The 25113-nt window shown below is 39.5% G+C and overlaps 1 protein-coding gene across 6 annotated transcripts in view; it reads left to right on the top strand.

Annotated features, from left to right (window-relative positions):
• Positions 1-25113, top strand: part of ESCO1 (establishment of sister chromatid cohesion N-acetyltransferase 1) — a 49672-nt gene that overhangs the window by 5194 nt on the left and 19365 nt on the right. For 2 of the 6 annotated variants that reach the window (XM_055126274.1, XM_055126276.1), the window contains exons 2-8: positions 767-857; positions 4473-4575; positions 4773-6885; positions 14426-14540; positions 19168-19231; positions 20694-20808; positions 23538-23669. In XM_055126274.1, coding sequence (XP_054982249.1) covers positions 5362-6885; positions 14426-14540; positions 19168-19231; positions 20694-20808; positions 23538-23669 — 1950 coding nt within the window. In that variant the 5' untranslated portion in view covers positions 767-857; positions 4473-4575; positions 4773-5361. The remainder of the gene's footprint in view (positions 1-766; positions 858-4472; positions 4576-4772; positions 6886-14425; positions 14541-19167; positions 19232-20693; positions 20809-23537; positions 23670-25113) is intronic. The other 4 variants (XR_008628510.1, XM_055126272.1, XM_055126275.1 and 1 more) reach the window with 3 other exon arrangements.

Below are 25113 nucleotides of genomic sequence, written 5' to 3'. Positions count from 1 at the left end.
CCCGGCGATGCACAGGGGTTACTCCTGGCTCTGCACTCAGGAATTATCCCTGGCAGTGCTCAGGGGACCATATGGGATGCTAGGAATCGAACCCGGGTCGGCCGCGTGCAAGGCAAACGCCCTACCCGCTGTGCTATCGCTCCAGCCCCTGTATATCTTTTTATTTATTTTAATTAGGGATATAAATTGGGGATCAGTTTTTGTTTTTTTTTTTATTGTTGAGGGGGTGCTTCCGACAGTGCTCTGGCCTGTCAGTGCTTGGGGGCTACATGACTGCACCCTACAGTCTCAGTCCCCAAACGTTTGAGATTTTAAGTGTATGAAATTTGAAATGAACTTCTTTTCTGTTGATTTGTAACTTTTTGGGGGTGAGTGAGTTGGCAAACCTGGAGCTGCTCAGCAGGCCTTACTCTTCTGTGGCCGGGGGGAGGAGGGTGGTCTGAGCTTGGGGATTATTTGTGTTGCTAAGGGTTAAATCAAGGGTTGGCTGTATATAGGCAAGCACCTTTAAGCCCTGTACTTAATTTGCTTTGGCCCACAGGTAGTATTTAATAGTGACGAAAAATAAAATCTGTTAGAAGGTATAAAAATAAATTGGTAGCATATTGCAGTTGTAATGTTTTGTGTGTGAGGAAAATCATTAGGCCATTGTTTACTTAATTTAACTTAGTCTGAATTGCTTTAATATGTCAGTTAAGAGTACTGTTATGTCTTTAAAAAAAAAAGGTGGTTTTACTGTAGTTAATGAATTTTTTTTTCCCCAAAGATCACAAATACACAGGAAGTTTTTAGAGGTATCATTTATTAGACGCATCATCAATCAACTTAAAGTGATACATGATTCCTATTTCAGTAAGGTGAGTCCTTTAGACTTTATGTTTAGTGCCTTTCAAAATGATCGGTGCTTGCGAGATAAGTGCTTGCAGGAGTTAAGATTTTGGTTTTTGGGCCACACCTTGTGGTGCTCAGGGCTTTCTCCTTGTTTGTTTTTTGCTTTTTTAGGGTCACACCCGGTGATGCACAGGGGTTACTCCTGGCTCTGCACTCAGGAATTACTCCTGGTGGTGCTCAGGGGACCATATGGGATGCTGGGAATCGAACCCAGGCCGGCCGTGTGCAAGGCAAACGCCCTACCCGCTGTGCTATCGCTCCAGCCCTCAGAGCTTTCTCCTGACTTGGCACTCAGTGACTGCTCCTGGCAGAGCTGGGAGGCTATGTGGGGTGTGTGGGATAAAACCTGGGTTGGTGGAGTGCAAGGCAAGCGCCTGTCTGCCATACGTATCTCAGCAGCCATCCCCTCTCCCCCTTTAATACTCCATCACTTTTTAAGCTGATTTGTGTATTACTGTTCTAGTATGTGATTTTTTGATTGTGTATTTCAGTTGATTGTTTAACATTTTGTTTAACATTTTGAATTTGCATGGGAGGTGTTTGGGCTATACCTGGCTATGATCAGGGCTTATTCTTGGCTGTGTGCTTAGGGATCACTCCTGGTGGGCTTATGTAGTGATGGGGATCAAATCTGGTTTGGCCACATTCAAGTAAGTGCCTTACCCATGGTACCATCACTCTGGCCTAAAGCTTTTGTTTTTGTGCCACACCCAGCTGTGTAAATATGGCTCAGGAGTCAATTTCAGTAGTGCTCAGGGTGCCAGGCATCAAACTTAGGCCTGGATATATTTCAGCCTTTTGAGTTGTCTCTTTTTCTGCAGGTTTTGAATTTTTATGGGATTTCCCTCTTAACCTATTCACCTTTGTGAATTTACATATTAATATGTTTTCTATTGTCTTAGTTGTCTTTTCTGGAAAAAAATTATTTTTTAATAGTTTTTGGGCCATACCCAACACTGCTTAGGTCTTTTTCCTTGCTCTGTGCTCAGTTAAACCTGAGCTTGGGGGACCATATGGAGTGCTGAGGATTGAACCATGGTCTTCTTAGTGCAAAAACAAGTCCTTTACCTGCTGCTCAGTCTTTCAAATTTTTATTATTTCTTTATCTTGCTTAATTCTGTCAACTTTGTGGTCTTGTTAAACATATATACTCAATTTATGTGGGGAGGGGAGGGGCTTGGGCTATCTCCTGTGGTATTCCAAGGTCTGGGAGACCATAAAAGATGGTGAGCATTGAACTGGGATCACCTGCCCGGAAGGCAAATTCCTTAACCCCTGTGTATCTCTAGGTGTTCTGTTGTTTAAATATAACTATTTCTTGTTTTTCTCATTTCCAGCTTAGGATTTGGGTTTTCTTGAATGGTGAGTTAGGAGTTTTTTTTAGGTTACATACTTTGGTTTGTTTTTTATATTTCATGTTAGAAACGTAATGCTTTTGTGGGGTGGGTAGGGTGCTTTCCTTTCATGTGACCTACTTAGTTTTTATCCTTGGCACATGATATTGCCCCTGAGCTCACCAGCAGTGAACCCTCAGCACTGCCAGGTGTGGCCCAGAAACAAAAGCAAAAATAAACTTAATTGCTTTTAATTTTTTTAATGTAGGAGTGCTGCTGTTTATTTAGCCACTGATTAAGCTGACTGAGCAGGCATGAACTCCACATTACCCTTTTTTTTTAAATTGAATATCAATGAGATACACCATTACAAAGCTTGATAGTATATGGGCATGGTGGTGCTTTTGGATTATGGAAGCAAGTTCATGATTGGGTTTCAGTCTTTCAGTCATACAATGATTCAACACCTGCCCCTCTACCAGTGTACATTTCCCACCACCAATGTCCCTGTTTCCCTTCCTCCGTACCCCAAGACCCCATTCCCCACCCCCAGCCTGCCTCTATGGCAGGCACTTTTCTTTTTTCTTTCTCTCCTTTTGTGCATTATGGTTTGCAATACAGTTACTAAGCAGTCATCATGTTTGTTCAGGGCGTTCAGTATTTTTATAGGAAGGTAAGGGCTGGAGTAGCCTTTTAATTGGGTGGCAGCTTTGGGGATGTGGACGTGACAGCCGAGGCTTCTGGAAGTACAGGGAGGTTGGGGGAGGTAGTCCATTCTGACCCTGAGAAAGTCTGGAGATTTCAGTCACAAAACCTGCATACGTGAATTTTCAGCAGATTGTGTGTGTGTGTATGTATTTTGCTTTTTGGGTCACACACAGCGATGCATGGGGGTTTCTCCTGGCTCTACACTCAGTCACAAAACCTGCATACCCTGAATTTTCAGCAGATTGTGTGTGTGTGTGTGTGTGTGTGTGTGTGTGTGTGTATTTTGCTTTTCCGGTCACACGCAGCGATGCACGGGAGGTTACTCCTGGCTCTACACTCAGGAATTACTCCTGTTGGTGCTGGGGGGTCGACCATATGGGGTGCTGGGAATCGAACCCGGGTTGGCCATGTGCAAGGCAAACACGCCCTACCCTCTGTGCTATTACTCCAGCCCCAGCAGATTATATTTTGATGAGATCTGTCCTGAGATGGTGGAGTCAGGCCAGGGGTATGGCGGTGATTTTGGATTGTGGAAGCAAGTGGCTCTTGGGGCTCTGCTTGGGTGGGCACCAGTCTATCCCACCCCCTTCTGGTTTACCCTTATCTGTTCAGCCTTGTATGGGTCCGAGATTAACTGCCACTTTTGATGTCTTTTGGGATTCATTTTTGGGTTTCTGTAGCAAGTACAGTAGAAGAGCTTACATGGTGGCACTGGAGTTGGTTCATGGGGGTGACTGCCAGTGCTTCCAGGAGTATAGGGAAGTGGGGAGAGGCAGCCCACCCCAACTCCAAGAAAGCCTGGAGAGTTCAGTCACAAAACCTGCATACCCGAATTTTTAGCAGAACTTAATTGCTTTTTAATTATAAATTGTTTTCATTATTACTTTTTAGTGGTGTTGGTGGTAGTGCAGACTTAATGTTACTTGAGCCTGACAGCTTTTCTGACAGCTTCAGGTGCTTTTCTGACAGCTTTTCTCATGTCCCCAGGATGACAGAAAACTTACTTGAAGTGCTTGGGGGCAATAAGGGTCACACTTGGTGATGCTGTTTTGAGGAGCTTGTGGAGTCAGGGATTATGGTCAGGGACTTGGGCATATAAGGTTTGTGTCCCATCCCTTTGAGTTATCTCCCCTTGGCTTGCTCTTTCTATCTTTCTTTCAGTAGGTATACATGAGAGTAGAGCTAGCTAAATGTGTGTTATATCTGCCTTTTTATTGTGTGAAAGTGCTTTTCTATATATAGTTACATGCATTATTTTCCTCAAGACAAGATTTTACTTTATTGGAGTAACTTATTAATTGCATGTATTACAAACTTTTTTACAACTTTTTCTACAACATAAAATGCATGCATACTATTCCACTGGATGAGTATTTTATATTTTCAGGTTATAAATACAAAAATTAGGTACTATGTTATAAAGTAAGCTCTGAACATTAATGGTAAGATAGTCCCAGGTAAGTTGTATTTGAGAGGTAAATGACTGATTAAGTCTTTCCTTTGTCCCTTTTAAACTTTTAAAATTACTTTTTCTTCTAGGTGCTGTGTAATGTGTTAAGAGCATATTATAAGGAATGATTTTGTCAAATTTTCATGAGTTATGGTTGCTGAAAGATCAGTTCTGTCTTGTGGGAAAAGAACTGTAAGTAAACCTCATGGAGTTAACTGGTTTCAGTTATTCTATAAAATAATTTTGATTATGGAAATGTACTTACGATACTATGCTAGCTTTATACTGACTAAATGCGCACTATAAGAAGACAAGTAAGATTTGATATAAATCATGCCATATTTCTTGAATTGTGCAAAAGTTAATTTTTGTTTTCTTTAATTTTTCAGAAATGGCAGCACAAAAGGAGATCTATATTAATAGAGTCCTTTATTAAACGAAAGAGGTTAGATAAGAATTTTAAATCAACAGACTCAGCAAAGAGAAAAAGAAACGTGTTAGCTTTAAGACATGTTTCAAATGAATCAAAGTCTAGTAACTGTAAACTTAAAAGAAAAAAATTTTCAAAATCATTGTCAAAACAGACAGCTCAGTTATAAATTTCAATAATAGGGCTAGGTATTAATTGAGAAACTCACAAAGTAAATTGAACCTGAACTTAATTTTTTATAAAAAATTTTTATAAAAAAAAAAAACTTCCAGAATTTCAAATTAGAATTACATTTTTGTTCAAATTTTTGTAACCTTGCCCAAGGTAAAACAAATATCTTTCAGCCTCATGCTAGCTTTTCTCATGTCCTAGGGATGACAGAAACCTTACTTGAAGCAAACCAGTATTCTTGCAGAAAATGCATAGCAGCATCAGTTAAAGTTCAATCTTAAGACCTGCTTCTCAATAATAATACTAGGCATTCAGCATTCCCACCTTCAAGGTCACGAAAATTCTCTCAAAACTACTCAGAAAAGGAGGACAAAGGAATGATGTCCATGCAGGAGAAAGCAAAAGAAAATTCCTCCAATGTTATTAAGAAAAGAGAAGATAGAAATTTAGAAACAAAAATTGAAGAGTCTCAAAAAAATCTAGCCAAAAAATCAGGACCAAAGGAAGTTTTAAAATCACCAGTTAATTCTTCCAGTGAAAATAAAATAAATCGGCCTGAATTTGGAACATGCATGAGTACAAGGTCAGCAAAGGCAGCATCCAGTGACAAAAAAACTAACAACTCCATTAATAAAAATGTAACTGTGAATTCACAACAAGAATCTAAGAATAAGAAGAAATTATCTCAGAAAAAATCATTGAATGAAACCTCCACGTCAAATGAACAGCTTAACCGAAGATCACAAAGACTACAACAGTTAACAGAGGTTTCAACAAGGACTCTTCGTAGTAGAGAAATTCAGGGCCAAGTACAAGCAGTTAAACAGAATTTTCCACTTACAAGAAAAGAGTACTGTAGTAATACTCAGAGTAAGACTAGTAAAGTAAAAACAAATAAAAAACATGTGAAAAGAAAAGTACTGGAGAAGTCTGACTTTAAAGAGGATGGAAATCCAATTCTCAATGAAGTAAATTCACCAAAAGGAAAAAAACGCAAAGTAGAGCACCAGGCAGCTGATACCAACAGTTCTCACTGCTTTAAGGGATCTGATGAAAAGTGTCATCAGAAGAATTCCAGAAAAGAGGAAACAAAACCTGTGCCTGTAACTTCTGAGATAAAAAAATCAAAAGTGGCTACTTCACTGATCTCTAAAAAGAATGAAACGAAGAAGTCTGTTCATACACAAGTGATTACTACTGCAAAATCCCAAAAACGTCCACAGCCATTAGTGCCTGAACAAAATGTTGATAATGAACTGGAGCAAGCAGGAAAGAACAAGCGAGGTAGCATTCTTCAACTATGTGAAGAAATTGCTGGTGAAATTGAGTCAGATACTGTAGAGGTGAGAAAGGAATCTTCACAAATAGAAAGTGTAAATGAGGAACAGTGTACGGAAGTGAAATTGGAAGAGACCGATGTTGAAGGAGGAACGCTTCATCACCAGAAAACAAATCAGGATGTTCAGTGTAACCGTTTCTTTCCCAGTAGAAAAACAAAGCCTGTGAAGTGTATACTAAATGGAATAAACAACTCAACTAAAAAGAATTCTAACTGGACTAAAATTAAGCTATCAAAATTTAACTCTGTACAACAAAATAAGTTGGATTCTCAAGTTTCTCCCAAATTGGACTTATTACGAACCAGTTTTTCATTACCAGCTTTAGAAGTGCATCACCCAGTGACTCAGAGTACATTTTTAGGGATAAAACCACATCTTGATAAAAACATAGCTTGTCAGCAGGAAGAAATGAGAAAAGAAGCTAAAAATGATACCGAAGTTGAAATTAATAAAACCACAAAAAGTGCTTCTGAAAATTGTGATTTGGATAATCAGATAAAACTTCCTGTCCCATCATTGGATAACCAGATGAAACATTCTTTTGAATCAACACCAGATAAGGTAATACATTTTCATTATGCATGGTAGAAGTGTTTGAGTACTTTGTAATAAGCAAATACAACATTTTAGCTTAAGATTTATGTCAAAATACTTACAAGTTTGTTAAGGGATGCTCTATTAAGTCATTAGCTGGAGTATTTATTTTTTTGCTTTTTGGGTCACACCCAGCGATGCACAGGGGTTACTTCTGGCTCTGCACTCAGGAATTACTCCTGGCGGTGCTCAGGGACCATAAGGGATGCTGGAATTAAACCCAGGTCGTCTGCGTGCAAGGCAAACGCCCTACCCGCTGTGCTCTCTCTCCAGCTCAGCTAGTTTTTATTAACGCAATCTTGTTTAGATAGAATTTACTTTGTACATGACTTACATTTACGTGAATGCTTTTCATTGTTTTTGCTTTTTTTGCCCTTCATTTTTATTTTATGTGAAAGATAAAACGTTTTGAAATCTAGCTTTTTTTTTTTTTTTTAAATTTTGTTTTCTGGGCCAAAAACAGTAACAGCAGGTCTCACAACGGAGACATTACTGTTCCCCGCCTGAGCAAATCGATGAACAACGGGAGGACAATGCTACAGTGCTACAGGGCCTCACCCAGTGGTGCTCAGGGGTTAATCCTTGTTCTGCACTTAGTATTTACTCAGAGGACCATATGGGATGCTTGGGATCAGTCTTGGGTTGGCCGCGTGCAAGGCAAATGCCCTACCTGCTATACTATCTCTTTGGCCCCACCTAACTTTTTAAAACACTGGTTTGCTTCTTTTCTCCCCGTTTATTATAATCAGAAGTTATGTTCATAGGAATTAAAATATAGAATGTAGTTCTGCCCAGTTTTGACTGACCTGTTAAATTAATTTTAGCTGGACCACATCAACTTTTTCCCATCTCATACCCCATTCCCATAAGATTTAGAAGTTAAATATTTTGAGTGGAAAGTACACATTTTGGTTTTTACTTACAAGGTCATTTTGAATTATAGCAAAGAAAATATTTAAAAAAGATAGAAGTAATTCTGTTTTTAGTCTAAGGAAAATGTAGAAGCTTTAAAATTGAAAAATAGAAAGGGCCAGAGTGCTAGTACAGCAATGCTTGCCTTGCACACAGCCAACCTGGGTTCAATCCCTGGCATCCCATATGATCCCCTGAGCACTGCCAGAAGTAATTCCTGAATGCAGAGGTAGAAATAACCCCTGAGCATTGCCAGGTGTAGGCCAAAAACAAAAGGGCAAAAAAAATCTATTAGCTGGAAGAACTTTGATTATCTGAGGAAGTAGCTGTGAAAGTTAGCTGAGCCCATTTCAAAATTAATTCTTAGATAAACAACAGAATATAAAACTAATAGATTAGAAACTATATGCATAGAACCTTAAAAATCTGTAATACATGTTTTTAAAAGTTCATAAATGTAATTATCTGCTTTCACAATATGAAAATGAGAGTAAAAGCAGTATTATTATTATTATTTTTTTGCTTTTTGGGTCACACCCAGCAATGCTCAGGAGTTACTCCTGGCTTTGCACTCAGGAATTACCCCTGGCAGTGCTTGGGGGACCATATGGGATGCCAGGGATCGAACCCCGGTCGGCCGCGTGCAAGGCAAATGCCCTACCCGCTGTGCTATCGCTCCAGCCCCATTATTTTTTTAATTTATTTTATTGAATCACCATGTGGAAAGTTACAAAGTTCTCAGGCTTATGTCTCAGTTATACAATGCTCAAACACCCATCCTTTCACCAGTGCCCATATTCCACCACCAAAAAAGGAAAAAAAACCAACAACCCAGTATATCTCCCTCCCCCCACCCCCCAATCCCCCACCCCCACCTGCATAACTGATAAATTTCACTTCATTTTCTCTTTACCTTGATTACATTCCATACTGCAGCACAAAACTCACTATTGCTGGAGTTTCAACACAGAACTCTATTCTTGTTGGAGTTTATCCCCCCAAAATACGGCCCTATTGACAAGGAAACATTTGATAGTTTTCCACTGATGAGAAATGAAGAGATGTAAAGTCGAGCGGCTGCGGTAGCGGCCACGCGATTTAGGATTTCTGTATTTTAGCAATCAAGTCCAGGGAGATTTAAGTTGGAAATTGCATCATTTCCCTTCCTGGGGCAGCATGGAGCAAAAGCTTAGTTCACAGTCTGGAGACATGGCTAAAAGCAGTATCATTTAGGTTGTATGTTTGGTGGTGCAAATAGGTTTAGAATTTAGGTATTCTGATTTTCATTGCATCATTCTTTTTATGTGACATAGTTTGAACAGTAGATCATTTAAACAAAAATGAACAGAGAAAAGTCATATCATTCTAAAATTATAGGAGTCATTTAATATTCTTGAAGCAATTTGGTCTAGAAGCAAATTTAAATGGAGAATATTGGCTTTATGCCAGGGGCCAGCATCAATTTCTGTTATTCTCATGGACTAAAAAAATCAAAGTTTTTGTAAAGGAAATGGATGCCATATATATTCTTAGATTTCATTTTCTGTTCAAGTAGAAGTGTGCACTGTAGAAAACTACCCAATAATGATAGTTAGAAAGAAGGAGCAAGTAGTAGTAGTATGAGTAAGTGGTGCCACTTGCAGAGATGAAATGGCTTTCTCCCCAGGATGTCTTTGTCAGCTCATTGACGCCTCCATATCAGGTGCTGCTGGAGTATACATATTCTCATTTCTTGCTGCAAAAATGCCTGTCAGAACTTAAAAGGTGGACGGCTTATAGGAAGAAAAATAGAAATGTAGTTTATTCGTTTTATTTTATACTGATTAGAGAGACTTAGATAATATTGTTTTGACTTTTTTTCTTTAGGTTTATGCAATTCCTCAGTCTTGAACATTATTTATTATGAAATAAAACATGTTTTATTTACATTTAAATTTCTTGAATATCTTATTTTTAAATTTTTTTCTTAATTTTTTTCTTTTTGGGTCACACCCGGCGATGCACAGGGGTTACTCCTGGCTTTGCACTCAGGAATTACTCCTGGCGGTGCTCAGGGGACCATATGGGATGCTGGGATTCGAACCCAGGTCGGCCGCGTGCAAGGCAAACGCCCTACCCGCCGTCTTATCATCCAGCCCCTATTGAGTATTTTAAACATTCAGAATAGTTCCTGTACTCTATATGATCCCAAATTTGAGGATAAAAATGAACATTTTACTATTATATTTTAAAATAAGAAAAATACATTAAATATAAAAGTTCATACCTCTTTGCTCTCTTAAATTCTCCAGAGGTAATTGTGCTCCTGTTGTTGCATGAACCCATAAAGAATGCTTAGCATTTTGTGTTTTCAGTGTTTTATAGATTTTTAACATAGTTTATGTGTTCATAATTTTTGGCTACTTGGTTTTGTACAGTAAGTATATTTGACACGGATACACGAATCTGTCATTTTCTTTGGTGGGGGAGGGTGGGTTTGGGGCCACCATGGATTTTGTTCAGGGAGTATTCATGGGTCTGTGACCCCTGGCTGTGCTCAGGGAGCCATATATGAATTAGAACCCAGGTGGCTGTCACCTCAACAGCATGCAAGATAAGTCCTTTACTCCTGTAATCTCTGTGCCCTTTTATTTTACATTTTATTTTAATTTGTGGTGTTGGGGATTGAATCCAGGCGTTCACACTGCAAGACAAGCGCTCTACCTTTGAGCTACATCCCTGGTCTACGTGTGTGTGTGTGGTGTGTGTGTGTGTGTGTGTGTGTGTGTGTGTGTGTGTGTGTGTGTAAGTCACAGCGTATTTATACATATATATATATTTTTCTGTTGAAGTACTTTTAGGTTGCTTCCAACTTTTTCATCATTTTCTACAGTGTTATCACTGTTAAGGTGTTCAGGAAATGTGGTGAACTTACAGATTCAAGCTCTTTTACAGTGTCTACTACATGTATCAAGTCACTGCTCTGGTTACAGAAGGTACCTTTACCTGTCCTTAGGTATATTTACTTCTATATTTACTTCATGGCAGTTACTTAAATATTTCTCTTTACCTTATTAACAACAGCAGAAGGAGGAAACTTAATTCCACTACTACCTAGCTTTTGTTTAATGAACACTATTTTTTTGTAAGACAGAGGAGAGCGTCGTGTAGTTGTTACCACAGCTTACCCTCTGAGCTCATTATTATCCACATATTTCTAGAGAGATGACAGTGAGGCGTAGAGATTTAGGTAATTTTCATAAGTTATATTAAGTGATGGGACTGAATTTAGACTCAGACTGTTTGGGTTCAGAATCTATTCAGATGTATATTTGGGGAGGTGGTAGAATATAAAAGCAAACCTTTCATTATTTGAAAACTTTTTCTATGAAAGAAAAAAAAACTTTCTATGAGTAGTGTAATATTGCTGGGAGTTGCTTGGTGTCAGTCTCTGCTTTACCAAGAAATGGTGTGTTTGGTAAGACCAAGAGTGCAGTCATCTTGTGAATTAATAAGGCAGAATTTAAATTATTTGGACCAGACTAGAACACATAGCTCACTGGTACACCATATGCTTTGCATGTGTGAAGCCCCGTGTTTAATCCCCAGCAACATATAAAAAGAAACTTAACAATTTACATCATTTGGACTATTTGAATCTTAAAGCTTATTTTATGACTTGGTTTGACTTAGGGCTATAGTGCTCAAGACTTATTCCAGGCTCTGAGCTTAGGGTTCACTCCTGGTGTTGTTGGAGAACTATTTGGGATGCTAGAGATCAGACTTGGATCAGTCATATGGAAGACAAACAACCTACCCCCAGTATACTGTTGCTCTTAAAGTCTTGCTTTCTTCCACATAAAGGAGGTTGATGTCACTGGTATTTTCAATTTTTCTGTTTTTTAAGTTTTCTTTTTCTTTTTTTTTACCATTTTTGTTTTTGGTTCATATCTATCTTAAAACAAAGATTTCGCTCTGTGCTGAGGGGCTGCTCCTGGATGTGTTAGGGGTATTAATGGTGCCAGGGGTTGATCCCAGGTTGGCTGCACGCAAGATAAGCTTCTTACCCACTGTATTATGTCTGGCCCTTTTTCATTGTAAAAACACATTTCTCTTAAAAAAGTGAATATTTAGAAGTAATGTTACATGTTTTAGTAACAGTCACAATACTGATACATACAAATCCACATAAAGTTAGTTGTTCCTGGGGCTGGAGCAATAGCACAGCGGGTAGGGCATTTGCCTTGCACGAGGCTGACCCGGGTTCAATTCCCAGCATCCTATATGGTCCCCCAAGCACCGCCAGGAGGAATTTCTGAGTGCATGAGCCAGTAGTAACCCCTGTGCATTGCCAGGTGTGACCCCCCCAAAAAAGCAAATAAATAAATAAATAAAAATAAAAAAATAGAGTTAGTTGCTCCCATTGTCCATTTGAATTTTTCGTAGCCAATGGTGAGCATTTGCCTCCTCTATCTCCTTTCCTATCCCTCATCCTCCTTTCTCATTCCTTTACTTCTTCCCCTACTGCCCTTCTTCCCTTTCTTCCCTTTCTTTCTTTACTTTCACTTTTTTTTTTTTTGCTTTTGGGCTACAACTGGAGGTCTTCAGGCCTTTTTCTTGGCTTTGCACTCCTGCCCATCTCTGGGAACCATATGGGGTTCTGGGGATTGAACCTGGGATGGCCACATGCAAAGCAAGCTTTGCTTACTATTTCTCTGGTCCTTAGAGTATTTTCTTTTGGTAGTAATTATTTATTATCTGCTTTTGTGCTGTTCTGAGTTAGGGTCTCTTGGGAATACAAAAATAAATATCATTTTGAGATGTGACCGTGGTGGCCTCCATCATCAGTGGACTAAAGCATCTTTGGGTCCTAGCATTGAAATGTCCAGGCTGATTGCCCAGGTATTGCTGGGAATAGCCCCTTAGTTTCCAAACACTGCTTGGGTCATTGGCACGGGGGAGGGGGGAGCTGTAAGAGCAAAGAAAGATAAATGGTAAATTATTTCCTATTTGGTGAGAAGGAATGATAACGTATGTGTGTGTGTAGCTTGGTGGTTTATTTTTAAGCAATGAATTTATGTATATGGTAAGGTTTACTAGATCAGTAATATCTAGTAGGAGTTTTTGTGAACCACGTCTTGTTTAAAATGTTTTGGTAGCCAGGCTCAGTGAACCTAAACAACAATACTTAGAAGGTTCAACTAGAACTAACCAGGACAGTAAATTCTCAGATAATGGCTTTAGTAACACCATTGTCAGATATAACAGTTATCACAAGTTGATTCTTACTGATCTAGTATTTGATAAGTCCATTTGCCTTTGTGTTGTAACAATATGAAGTAAATTTGATTGTACCTGTGGATAAACTGGGGTGCTGGGTGGGAAACTGGGGACATTGGTGGAGGGAAGGGCACACTGGTGATGGGATTGGTATTGGAACATTTAAGACCTGAAACAACTCAGTAAATCTGGGGTTTTAATAGAATACTTTTTTTTTTCTTTTTGGGTCACACCCAGTGATGCACAGGGGTTACTCCTGGCTCTGCACTCAGGAATTACCACTGGCAGTGCTCAGGGGACCATATGGGATGCTGGGAATCGAACCTGGGTCGGCCGCGTGCTACCCGCTGTGCTATTGCTCCAGCCCAAGAATACTTTTTTAAGTTTGGTTAACTACACTAAGAACAAAATAACGGTAGAATTACTTCACTTGTCATTTTAATGTAAAATATTTGGGAAGGGGTGCTGAAGAGATACTACAGTGAATAGGGCACTTACCTTGCACATGGCTGACCCTTGTTTGATCTTGGCAACCCTTATGATCTCCAAGCACTGCAGGAGTAATTCCTGAATCCCTGAATATCACTTGATGTGCCTCCCCTAAAATTAGGCAGGGGGAATTTGGACTAGATACAGCTGTGCTCAGAGCTTAAGATTCAAAATCTGAAATATGGAACGTAATGAAGGTAAAGAGAAAATGAAGTGAAATTCATCATTTTACAGTTGGGGATGGGGGCGGGGGAGGGGGATATACTGGGGTTTTTTGTGGTGGAATATGGGCACTGGTGAATGGATGGGTGTTTGAATATTGTATAACTGAGACATAAACCTGAAAACTTTGTAACTTTCCACATGGTGATTCAATAAAAATTAAAAAAAAAAGATTCAAAATCTGGTTTGTGAATTAGATTGATAATATCTCATACTAGTTATTTTAAAATTATTTTAAATCAGATATTTTAAAGCTTATTGTTGGGTGTGTAGCAGTGTGGCTGTACAGCAGTGGCTACTGTATTGAACAGTGCGGGTTTTAATAGAAAAAGCTGATACTGTACAGCCAGGGAATTAACAGTATTTATTTTTTGTGGAAGAGGTAAGTTTTCAGTATAACCTGAAGGGGAGTTTGGGGGGCTCATGTTGATAAGCTTGTTGTAGACATGGCTATGTTTTAAGGCTATTTGACTTAATCTATTTAAGTTTTCTTTGTATTTAACTTCTTTGTATGCAGTTGTATTGGAGTAAGAGAAACTAGTTCTGAAAGCCATTTTTTTTAAAGCTAGAGACAAATCATGGTGGCGGGGTGCCAGTATTAACATTTTGTATTATATGTTTTCAGAATTTCAGCCTGCATTTGGAATCTAAGCTTGAAAAGAGTACAGTGGAAAATTCCACCACAGTTGCAGAACTGCTCAGTCAAGCAAAAATTGATTCAAGAGACAGTACATTTCCAGGTAATACACTGAAAATACTATTTGGAATTTGACAGCATTGTGTTAGTATTACAGAAACTACATTGACTATCAAATAGACCTTGTTTGTTGCTTGTATTTTTCAAATGTGTGATTATCATGACAATGACCACTTTTTGTGGGAGAATTACTTAGGTTGATAGTCTCTTTCATTTGGTTTTTTGTTGGTTTGTTTTGGGCCTGGTGGTGTTCAGGGGCTACTCCTGGCTTTTTGCTCAGGGGACCATGTAATAATGCCAGGGATCGAACTTTGGCCTCTTGAGTATAAAGCACTGTGCTCCAGTCCAATGTAGTGTCTTTGGCTCTACTTTTTTTTTTTTATTGTTTTTCCTTTTAGGGCACACTTTGTAGTACTCAGGGCTATTCCTGGCTCTGAGCTACAGAATGACTCTTGATGGTGCTCGGGACCCTGTGCCAGGGATAGAATGTGGTTGGCTGCATGCAAGGCAAAGTGCCTTAACCTCTGTGCTCTCTTGCCCCAGTTTTTGTTTTTAACTTAAAAAAAATATTTTGAAAATTAAAAAGTTTATTTTGGGTGTATGTGTAGTAAAGGTTCAGTAGCATTCTTTTTTATTTTTTTATTAATAACTTTTTTTTTTTTTTGCTTTTTGGGTCACACCCGACAATGCACAGGGTTCATCCTGGCTCTGCACTCATGAATTAGCCCTGGTGGTGCTCAGGGGGCCATATGCGATGCTGGGAATTGAACCTGGGTCGGCTGTGTGCAAGGCAAACGCCCTACCTGCTGTACTATTACTCCATCCCTTATTTTTATTAATAACTTTATTAAGTCATTAGTTACATTCAATATTCTGACACCAATCCCACCACCATTGTACCTTCCTACACCATTATTTATTTTTTTTTCTTTTTGGGTCACACCTGGTGATGTACAGGGCTTACTCCTGGCTCTGCATTCAGGAATTATTCCTGGTGGTGCTCAGGGGACCATATGGATGCTGGGGATTGAACCCGGGTCGGCCGCGTGCAAGGCAAACACTCTACCGCTGTGCTATCGCTCCAGCCCCCTACACCACTATTTTTTTTTTATTTTTTATTTTTTTATTTTATTAAATCACCGTGTGGAAGATTACAATGCTTTCGGGCTTAGGTCTCAGTTATACAATGCTGAAACAACCATCCCTTCACCAGTGCCCATATACCACCACCAAAAAAAAAAAAAAACCCACACAGTATACCTCCCATCCCGCCCCCCCACCCCCTACCTTGTAACTGATAAGTTTCATTTTACATTCTGTTTACTTTGGTTACACTCAATATTTCAACACAAACCTCACTATTGTTGTTAGGAGTACCGTACTAGATTCAGACCTACTGTGAAGACAAATAAGGTTTTGAATTTCTGTACTTTACCAAGAAGTCCAGGGAGATTTCTTCCAGATATTAGATAATTGCAGGCTTGAAAACCCAATCTGCCTATACCACTATTTTTAAATTTTTTAATGTTTGACTTTTGGGGCCATATCTAGTTATGCTCAGGGATTATTCCTGGCTCTGCACTCAAGAATTATTCCTGGCAGTGCTCAGGGAACCATATGGGATGCTGGGGATCAAACCTGGGTCAGCCACTTGCAAGGCAAATGCACTACCTGCTGTATTATTGCTCTGGCCCACCTAACCACCCCTTGAGACTGCCCCCATAGCAGGCTCTCAGTAATTTATTTTACATTGCTTGTACAGATAATTTGCTAAAAGGATGATCAAAAAATGTTTCCTTAGAAGAAAGTTAGTGAAGGTTGTTATATCTCACCATGAAGCCCTTAAGCTCTTGTATAAGAGATTACTAAGATGTTATTACAGTTTAAGCCTTCTACGTTTATATTTTGTTAATTGATATTGGTGCCTTCTGTATTACCTCTCATCCAATCTGGTATGCTACTCCTGGTGTATCAGTATTACAGAGTTTGAGATGTCACGTGGCTGAACTGGGGCCACGCACTTCAGGGTGTCCCCAGATTCTTAATGAGTTGATATAGCTGGAGTTAAATTCAACTGACTGGCAGTTTTGTGTGTGTGTGTGTGACTTCTGGGCTTCCGGAAGTACAGGGAGATGAGGGGAGGTAGCCCATCCAACCCTGTGAAAGCTGGAGATTTCAGTTACAAAACCCGCATAATTGAGTTTTCAGCAAATTAGTTTCTGGATGAGGCTTGTCTGAGCAGTGACGTTTGGCCAAAAGCATGGTGGTGATTGTAAAGTGTGGAGGTTTTTGATTGCCAGGGCTCTGGGTTGCCCCGGGACCACTCAGCCTTGTGTGGGATCCAGGAGAAATTCTGCCACTTGTTGATCTCTTTCAAGATTTATTTCTGAGTCTCTGGATAATGGCAGATGAAAGAGCTCACATCAGCATTCTTTCTTAGAATACTTTTTTCTTTTAAATCAGAACCACTCTGGGTCTATCATTTTGCTGCTCAGGCAGTTAAGTGGTATTTGGGGGGTGAGCAGGGTTATACCAGGCAGTGTCAGGGCAGGGGATACATGAATTGCCTAAAATTATACTCAGGGCCTTGAATATAGTAGGGTTGAACTCTGTCCCTGACTCTTGCCTTTTGTTTCTTATGTATAAACTTTACTCAATTTTAAATATGATTGATTCTGTGTTTTAATTAAGGATTTAAGAAATCCTTAATTTTCCAGTTGTCCACCTAAACCAATTTTTAAACAGTTGTCCACTTAATCCCAGTTTTTTAAAAAAAATATTAATTTTTTAAATTGAAGCATGGTAGTTTTTAGTGAATAAAACTTACTTAGATGTGAGGGGAGAGTTACTCCTGGGTCTGTACTCAGGTATTACTCAGGGGACCATATAGGATGATGGTGATCGAACCCAGGTTAGCCATGTGTGTATATATATATATATATATATATATATATACACATATATATATATATATGCCCACCTATAGAACTATTGCTCTGGCCTCGTGAAAAACTTTTTTTTTTTTTTTTTGTTTTTTGGGTCACACCCGGCGATGCACAGGGGTTACTCCTGGGTCTTCATTCAGGAATTACCCCTGGCGGTGCTCAGGGGACTATATGGGATGCTGGGATTAGAACCCGGGTCAGCCGCGTGGAAGGCAAACGCCCTACCCGCTGTGCTATTGCTCCAGCCCCTCGTGAAAAGCTTTTGACAATATATATTTGATCTGTTGTTGGGGATTTGCACCCCTAAATCAGATGAAACACTGGGGAGTATAGGAAGGAGGAGCCTGATTCTTTTTGTTTTCCACTAAAGGCAAAGTAAATATGGAACAAAATATTGAGGTCAGGTAATTGCTTCCGTTATATGTCATTCAGTTTTTTAGCTGTTTTCTCTTAGTGGATAAGGACAAACCTTAAATATGAACAATGCATTTGTTCATTAAAAATAAAATTTATTATTGCATTATTTGTTTACTAATGTGATTGAATATTTAGAGATGAGGCCAGAAAGATAGCTCAACAAGTAGGAATATATGTTTTGTGTGCAAGAGGGACATATTTGACCTATGACCCCACATGGTTCCCCAGAATTGCTCAGAGTGACCCCTGAGAACCACTGGATGTGTCTACCCCCCTGCCCCCAAACAAACCCATAAGCTCTAAGATTTTCTTTTTCTTTTTCTTTTGGAGGGGGGTTTGGGCCTTAGTTGGGGGTACTCAGAGCTCTTTCCTGGCTCTCTGTTCAGGGATCACTTCTGATGATGGGGGCCATATGGGGTGCTGGGTTTGAACCAATGTTAACCACATGCAAAGCAAATGTCCTGTGTGATGTATTATCTCCCCTAGCCCCCTCAGAGATTACTCATTTTTCTAATTAGTTTTTCCCTACCTTTCTTTTCTCTCTGTTATGACCAAGGATCACAAATGCTTGGTTGTGGGGTTGTACATCTTGTGGTGCTTGAACACTTAGTTGTCTTGGTCCTTTGGGGGGTTCTCACTTCTTTTTTTGGTGCTTGTACCTGTGCTTGCTGTGGTCTTGTCCCTTGAATTGTGCTTTCTGTAGACTTGCTGTGGGGCTCAGACTGTTCCCCAGGGGTTGCCTCCTGTGGTTGTACTTAAGCTTCTTTTCACTTGTGGTACTCTCTGGGGTGTCCACACTGTAGTTATGGTCCTTACAACAAGCTCTGTGACAGAGACCACGCACTCTTGTTACATGCTGGGGGTTCCAGACAGCAGAGCCACCAGGCCAAAGATCAAAGCATGTGGTTGGCACCAGGAATTGAACTCTGCCCTCATGCTCCCAGGTATTCTTTTGGGCCACTGAACCATTCACTGGACCTCAGAGATGTTTTTAAAGAAAGAAAATTTTCATTTCTACTTAAAGACTGTGATAATATGTGGACATTTAAACAGTTTTCTAATAATTATTAATGAAGCTAGGATGAAACTCACCCTGCCATTATGTTTATATTACTTTGTAGAGCTTTTTCTCTCTTTTCTCTGAGAAGTATTTTATAGAAAAAGGCTCATTTTATTAAGTGGTCTGTGTTAAAAATCAAGCATTTAGTATATTGAGTTTACTTTCTGTATCATATTTTGAGCACTAAATGGAGAATATACTAAGCTTAATATATATGTATATAACCCATCTTGTTGATTAAATTACAGGTTCAGTTCCCCAACAGCATAGTAGTATACTCAGTAACCAAACATCTAAGATCAGTGACAACAGGTAAGGTACTAAGTTTGAGAACTTAAGGACTTTATACTTTTGGTTTTTGAGTTTGGGAGAGTTCCCTCCACCCTAAACATTGTGCTAACAGCCTTAGTTTTTTCATTAAGACTCACAAATTCATTCTTCATTGTATTTTTTTTCTTATGGTATGTATTATACGTACCATACAATATTTTATATCAATTTTTATTTTTTTAACTTTATGGGCATCTTTGTCATCTTTCTGCTTAATTTTTTAATGTTATGCATAGATTTTGGTGTATTATTGTTCCATTTTGATGTATTATTTTTTCCATTATGTAAATATTTAGTTGTTTGTAGTTCATTTGTATTAGAAAAAAGTCCTGCAATTGAGGGCCCACTTGTGTGATTACATGTATGTAGTATAAGCTCATGGGTAATACTGTTTACTGCTTTGCCAGATTTCTGTTTTCATATATTTTTTTTGTAGTGGTATAGGGGATCAAATCACAGGCTTCTCACATTGAGCAGGCATTCTATCATGGGATCGTATTCATGGCTCATCAACATGATTGCCTTTTGAGTGGGGTGGGGTCTCCCTAGCAGTGCTCAAGGACCTGGGGCCACTCCTGGTTATACTTAGCCCAGAAATGTAAGCCCTAAGTGCTGGGGCCCAGGAGTGATGCTACCATCATGAGGGTACTGTGGGGTGGGGTGCTGTAGTGCTGGGATCAAACTTGGGGCCTGAAGTTTGCAAGGCATGCACTCTAATCCTTTGAGCTATCTCCTTAGTGAAGAGTGTGTGTGTGTGCAGCGCATGCTAAAGCGAGGGGCTGTCTCCCAAGCATTGCTCGAGGGTCCTTGGGACACTCCTAGTAATACTTGGCCTAGCTGTGTCTCCTGGGCTGTTTAAAGTTTGGCTCTGGCAGTGTGGCGCTGCTTGGGCTTTGCAGTGCTGGGTCCTACCAGGGCTACCTGATGGAGCTTGGGGGCCATATAATGCTAGGAACCCAGCTCGGCCATCTTTGAGTTGGCATCCCAGCTCTCACCTTTACCCTACTCTTCACTGAATTTTAATTTTTTTTGGTTTTTGGTCCACACCCTGACAGTGCTGAGGACACCCTGTGGGGTGTCAGGGTCTAAACCTGGGTTGCCCATGTGCAGGCCAAGCACTCCTACCCACTGTACTTTCTCCAGCCCACTCCACTTGATTTTAAAGGTTTCTTTAAGGGGCCAGAAAGATATTGCAGTGGGTAGGGTGCTTGCCTTTTGCGCGGCAGACGATGTTCAGCCCCCGAACCCCACATGGTCCCTGAGCCTGCCAAGAGTAAGCCCTGAGCACTGCTGGGTAGGTCCCCAAAACCTAAATGGATAAATAAAGGTTTATTTTTTTATGCCATAAGAGGTGAAATTTGTCACTATTGTATACAAAGTAAATTATTTTTCCAGTGATTTGAAGTGATACAGGTCCATATTAAATTTTGTTGTTATTTTTAAGAGAGAATACACAAAATTATTCTTGGTCTGAGTGTAATTCCCGTTTGGAGTTAACAATTCCAAAGGAGTTGAAGCTAAAAGAAACAGAAAAAGTTGATGAAAAACAGTTGATCATAGTAAGTAGACAACTTCATGTTTTTGACCTTTTGGGTAAAGTATTGTTACATGCCTCTTAGGTAAATTGTTAAAGGATAGATTTATTCGTTTTTTCCCAAATATCCTCTGTCACCATAAATCTGCTTTATGGAAATATTCCTGATATGATGACAGTTAGCACCACCAGGTCTGCTTCCCTAGTGATGTGTTCATCTTGTAGGGAAAAAAAGAACTTTGAAATTTCTTCTGGTTTTACTCACAACAAATTATGCTTTGCCTGGGGGCAGGGACGGTGAGCGGGAGGCTACAGTATTTGCCCACTCCTGTCTGATGCCCAGGACGAGTACTGACTCTGCTTGAGTGAGTCGGGAAAGTGCTGGAGGGACCTACATGCAGATATTTGGAGCCCAGAATATTAACTGGGGTCGGGTCAGCAAGGCAAACTGTACTGGACCACATAACAGATTGATACTGTTACATTTGTTACTTTCTTAATTGTTATCTGATCACACCTATGATACTTATAAGTTACTCCTGGCTCTATGTTCAAAGATTATTTCTGGCAGGCTCATGGAACCATTTGGTCTGCTGGGGATTAAATCCAGGTTAGCTGTGTACAAGACAAACTATCTGCTATACCTTCTATATGGCCCTACTTTATATTTTAATATATTAAATTATTTTAATAATTTTATTGAAAGATAAACTGTAGAAGATTGAAAATATTCTATAATTAGGCAATGTGGAGAAGATGATTAAAAATAAATTTGACCGGAGTTCAGTATCTGGAACTGTATGGTACCCCTCCAATGGCACATCCACAGCAGTGACCTCTCCAATCATAGGACTTGTTGTGGCTCCCCAAAATAATTTGAGGGGGCTGGTGAAGTGGCTGAAATGATATGGCATATGCCTTGGAGCTCAGGGATTTATGCATGCAATGCATGAACCCCTCCTCAGCTGCCCCTAGTACTGCAGTGTGTGGGCCTTGCCCCTGGATACTGCAGTTCACAGTAGTCAAAGCCCTGGCTTTTACAACAAGAACAAAATTAATTTGAATAAAGGGACCCAAAATAATAGGGATATTTAAATATAGTTTCACTCTATATAATCATAATTTTTCGTAAGCCACATCTATCTGTTATCAGGTTATTCCGGGTGCATTGCTGGGTGTCTGCTTTGGTGATGTTGGGGTAGCGGCGGAGAGAGACTGGTGCTATGTATCAAACATGCACAGTTACCTTTGCTTGGTCTGGTGGTATGGGCCTCACAGGGCCATGTCCTCTCTGTACTTGGGGTAAGGGTGGGGGGCATTCAGTGAAGTAAAGAGACTCAGGACCTCACATGTGCTAGACATGTGCTCTGTCATGTGAACCTATCCCCCCACCCTACTTTTGGGACTTTAACAAAATTTAAAATCAGATTTGTGGATCATGCTTTGTTGGTTAGTGCTGGTCAAGAGTTGTTGATGATTGCTTTTAATGATCATGATAACGAACACTTTTTGAATGCATTATTGATGTAGTTCACTGTTGTTACCCATTTACCATGAGGAAATTGAAGTAGAAGTGCTTACTATAATTACTGAGAACTTTGTGCTTGAAAAAAAGGTTGTATATATATATGTGTTTTTCTGATGCCATGATCTACTTATTTTTGGTGTGTGGGAGGTATGACACCCATTGATGCTCAGGGCTTACTCCTGGCTCTGTGCTTAGGAATCACTGCTGGTGGGCTCGGGGGACCATATGGTGGGCTTGCCGGAGATTGAATCTGGATTGGCTGTACTAGCACCTTGGCTCCCTGGTGCCATACTCTAATCCAGGACATTGCACATGCAAAGCAAGTGCTCTTCTACTAGGCCACATCCTCAGCAGTGAGGTGAATAATACATGAGAGTGAGTTTGATCCCTGGCTCTGCCCCCACATGCCCAGTGCAATCCTGGCCCTGTGATTCCTAGTGCCATGACAAAAAATGTGATCTGCCAGGAATTGAACACGGGTCAACTGCATGAAAGTCCTAACCACTGTACTACCATCCCTACCCACAGTTCCCTAACTTTTGCAGTATAATTATTTCAGGGTTTAAGTGTATATTTTCAGGTCTAGGGAGATAGCTCTGGACTGGAATGATAGCACAGCGGGTAGGGTGTTTCCCTTGCACGTGGCCGACCTGGGTTTGATTCTTCTGTTCCTCTCAGAGAGCCTGGCAAGGTACCGAGAGTATCCCGTCCACATGGCAGAGCTTGGCAAGCTACCCGTGGCTTATTTGATATGCCAAAAACAGTGACAAGAAGTCTCACAGTGGAGACGATACTGGTGCCTACTCCAGCAATTGACGAACAACCGGATGACAGTGCTACAGTGCAGGAAGATAGCTCTAACAGCAGAGTATAGGACCCGGATTTAATCCTTGGCACTGAGTCGCCCCCAGGTGTTGCCACGTTGAATCCCCAGACCTTCGAGGAATGATGCCTGAGCACAGAGCCAGGAGTAAGCCCTGAGCAGTGCTGAGTCTGCCCCCTTACTTTTTATTTTGGGCCACATCTGGGATCAAGAGTCACTTCTGGTGGAGCTTGAGGGATCATATGAGGTTCCAGGATTGAACCCAGGTTGGCAGAGTGTAAGGCAAAGTGTCTCTTGCTCTTAACACTTTGTGTGTACATTATAACTTTAGAGGTTTTGATGTTTTATTCTGGAACTATTATTTTGGGGGGGGAAATTTTATTTATTTATTTATTTTTAATAGGATGCTGGACAAAAAAGATTTGGAGCAGTTTCTTGTAATGTTTGTGGCATGCTTTACACAGCTTCGAATCCCGAAGATGAAACACAGCATCTGCTCTTCCATAATCAGTTTATTAGTGCTGTAAAATATGTGGTAAGTGAATATTTTTACTTAAAGATATAAAAACAGGTAACTAGGTCAGAATTTTAATGATTGATGAATTAGATTACTGTATTTAAGTTGCTGAAATTTTTCTCTTTCTAGAAGATACACAAGTCTTTCAGTATTTATGTTGGTTTTTAAAACAAAGTGGAACATAAAAATAGCTAATTTATTCTCGCTCGTTTATGTTGTGGGAATTTTTTTTAAAGTTACATCTTTAAGGTAGTTACTGTTCCTTTAACAGGAGCTAGCAAAGGAACTCAACTTAAGTATTTCCCAGTGCTCCTTTGAATTTAATCATTATTGACTATAAGTTTGCTAAATATATAGCTTTCTTAACTTTTTAAGTCTTGGCAATAATATATCCAGTAGATGGTTTGGGGGTCTCTTTTACCCATTCTTTCATGAGGTTTTTAAAAATAAAAACTAGAAAAAATAAAGTTAAATCCTCACAAATTGTAATGTACTGAAAAAAAGTTCCACAAAGTAAATAAAGTTTAGTATTTTTTAAAAAATGCATGTGCATTTGCAACATAGTGGGTTAATATTTGTTTCTGGAAGTAACGAAATCTTAAATTATTTTGTACCATTTCAGATATTTTGTGAAAATAGTAATTTGGTGTAATTATTGTCTAATTATATCTGAAATGGAATTGTGTTTTTATTCTATACATGTTACCTTCAGTATTGTACACTCACATTAATAAGACCTCCAGGATATCTGAACTGAGATCATCAAATCATTTTATATAGGCTTTTACAGTCAGTGGATAGATACTGACTCTTAACTATCTTGAATTAAATTCCTAGTCTTCAAGAGTTTATTCTTATTCTTTTATTTTTTTCCACTCTGTTTATCCAATTACCTTACCCAGGATAGCTGAGTTTTTTCTCTTAGTTTTCTACGGTGGTCATGTTTTACATTTGTTATTTCATTTGCCTTTCCACATACACATGCTCTTACTGCTTAACTAATTTCACATATAATAAGATGTATTGATATTTTATAGTATAGTATTTATAGCTAGATAATTTCTTGAAGTTTCTATCTTTTGACTGTGACTTTCTTGAGAGCTTTACATCTTAAAAACAGTTCTATTGAGAACAGAGATAGTATAGCAGGTAAGGCAGTTGTCTTGCATGTGACTGGCCCAGGTTTGACTCCCAATACCCATATGGTCCTGCAAGGCCCATGAAAACTTAGCCAGGAGCAGTCCCTGAGCACTGCCGATGTCACCCCCAAACAGAAGAAACAAAGAAAATAGTTCTGGTAGTTAAATTATAAATTACTTCTGGGAAAAAATTTAGCCCACATAAATCTGGCAAAAGTTAGATGGATTTTATGCAAATTATGTTATTTATTTCTTAGAATTAGTTTCTTATGATTATTCAAAGATCAGGGACAGCTGAAGAGATAGTCCAGGGGTAGAAGGTG

Source organism: Sorex araneus, chromosome 2, assembly GCF_027595985.1.
Source record: "Sorex araneus isolate mSorAra2 chromosome 2, mSorAra2.pri, whole genome shotgun sequence".
Taxonomy (NCBI): Eukaryota; Metazoa; Chordata; class Mammalia; order Eulipotyphla; family Soricidae; genus Sorex; species Sorex araneus.
The sequence above is the reverse complement of the archived record's forward strand: the minus strand, read 5'-3'. Positions and strand labels throughout refer to the sequence as shown.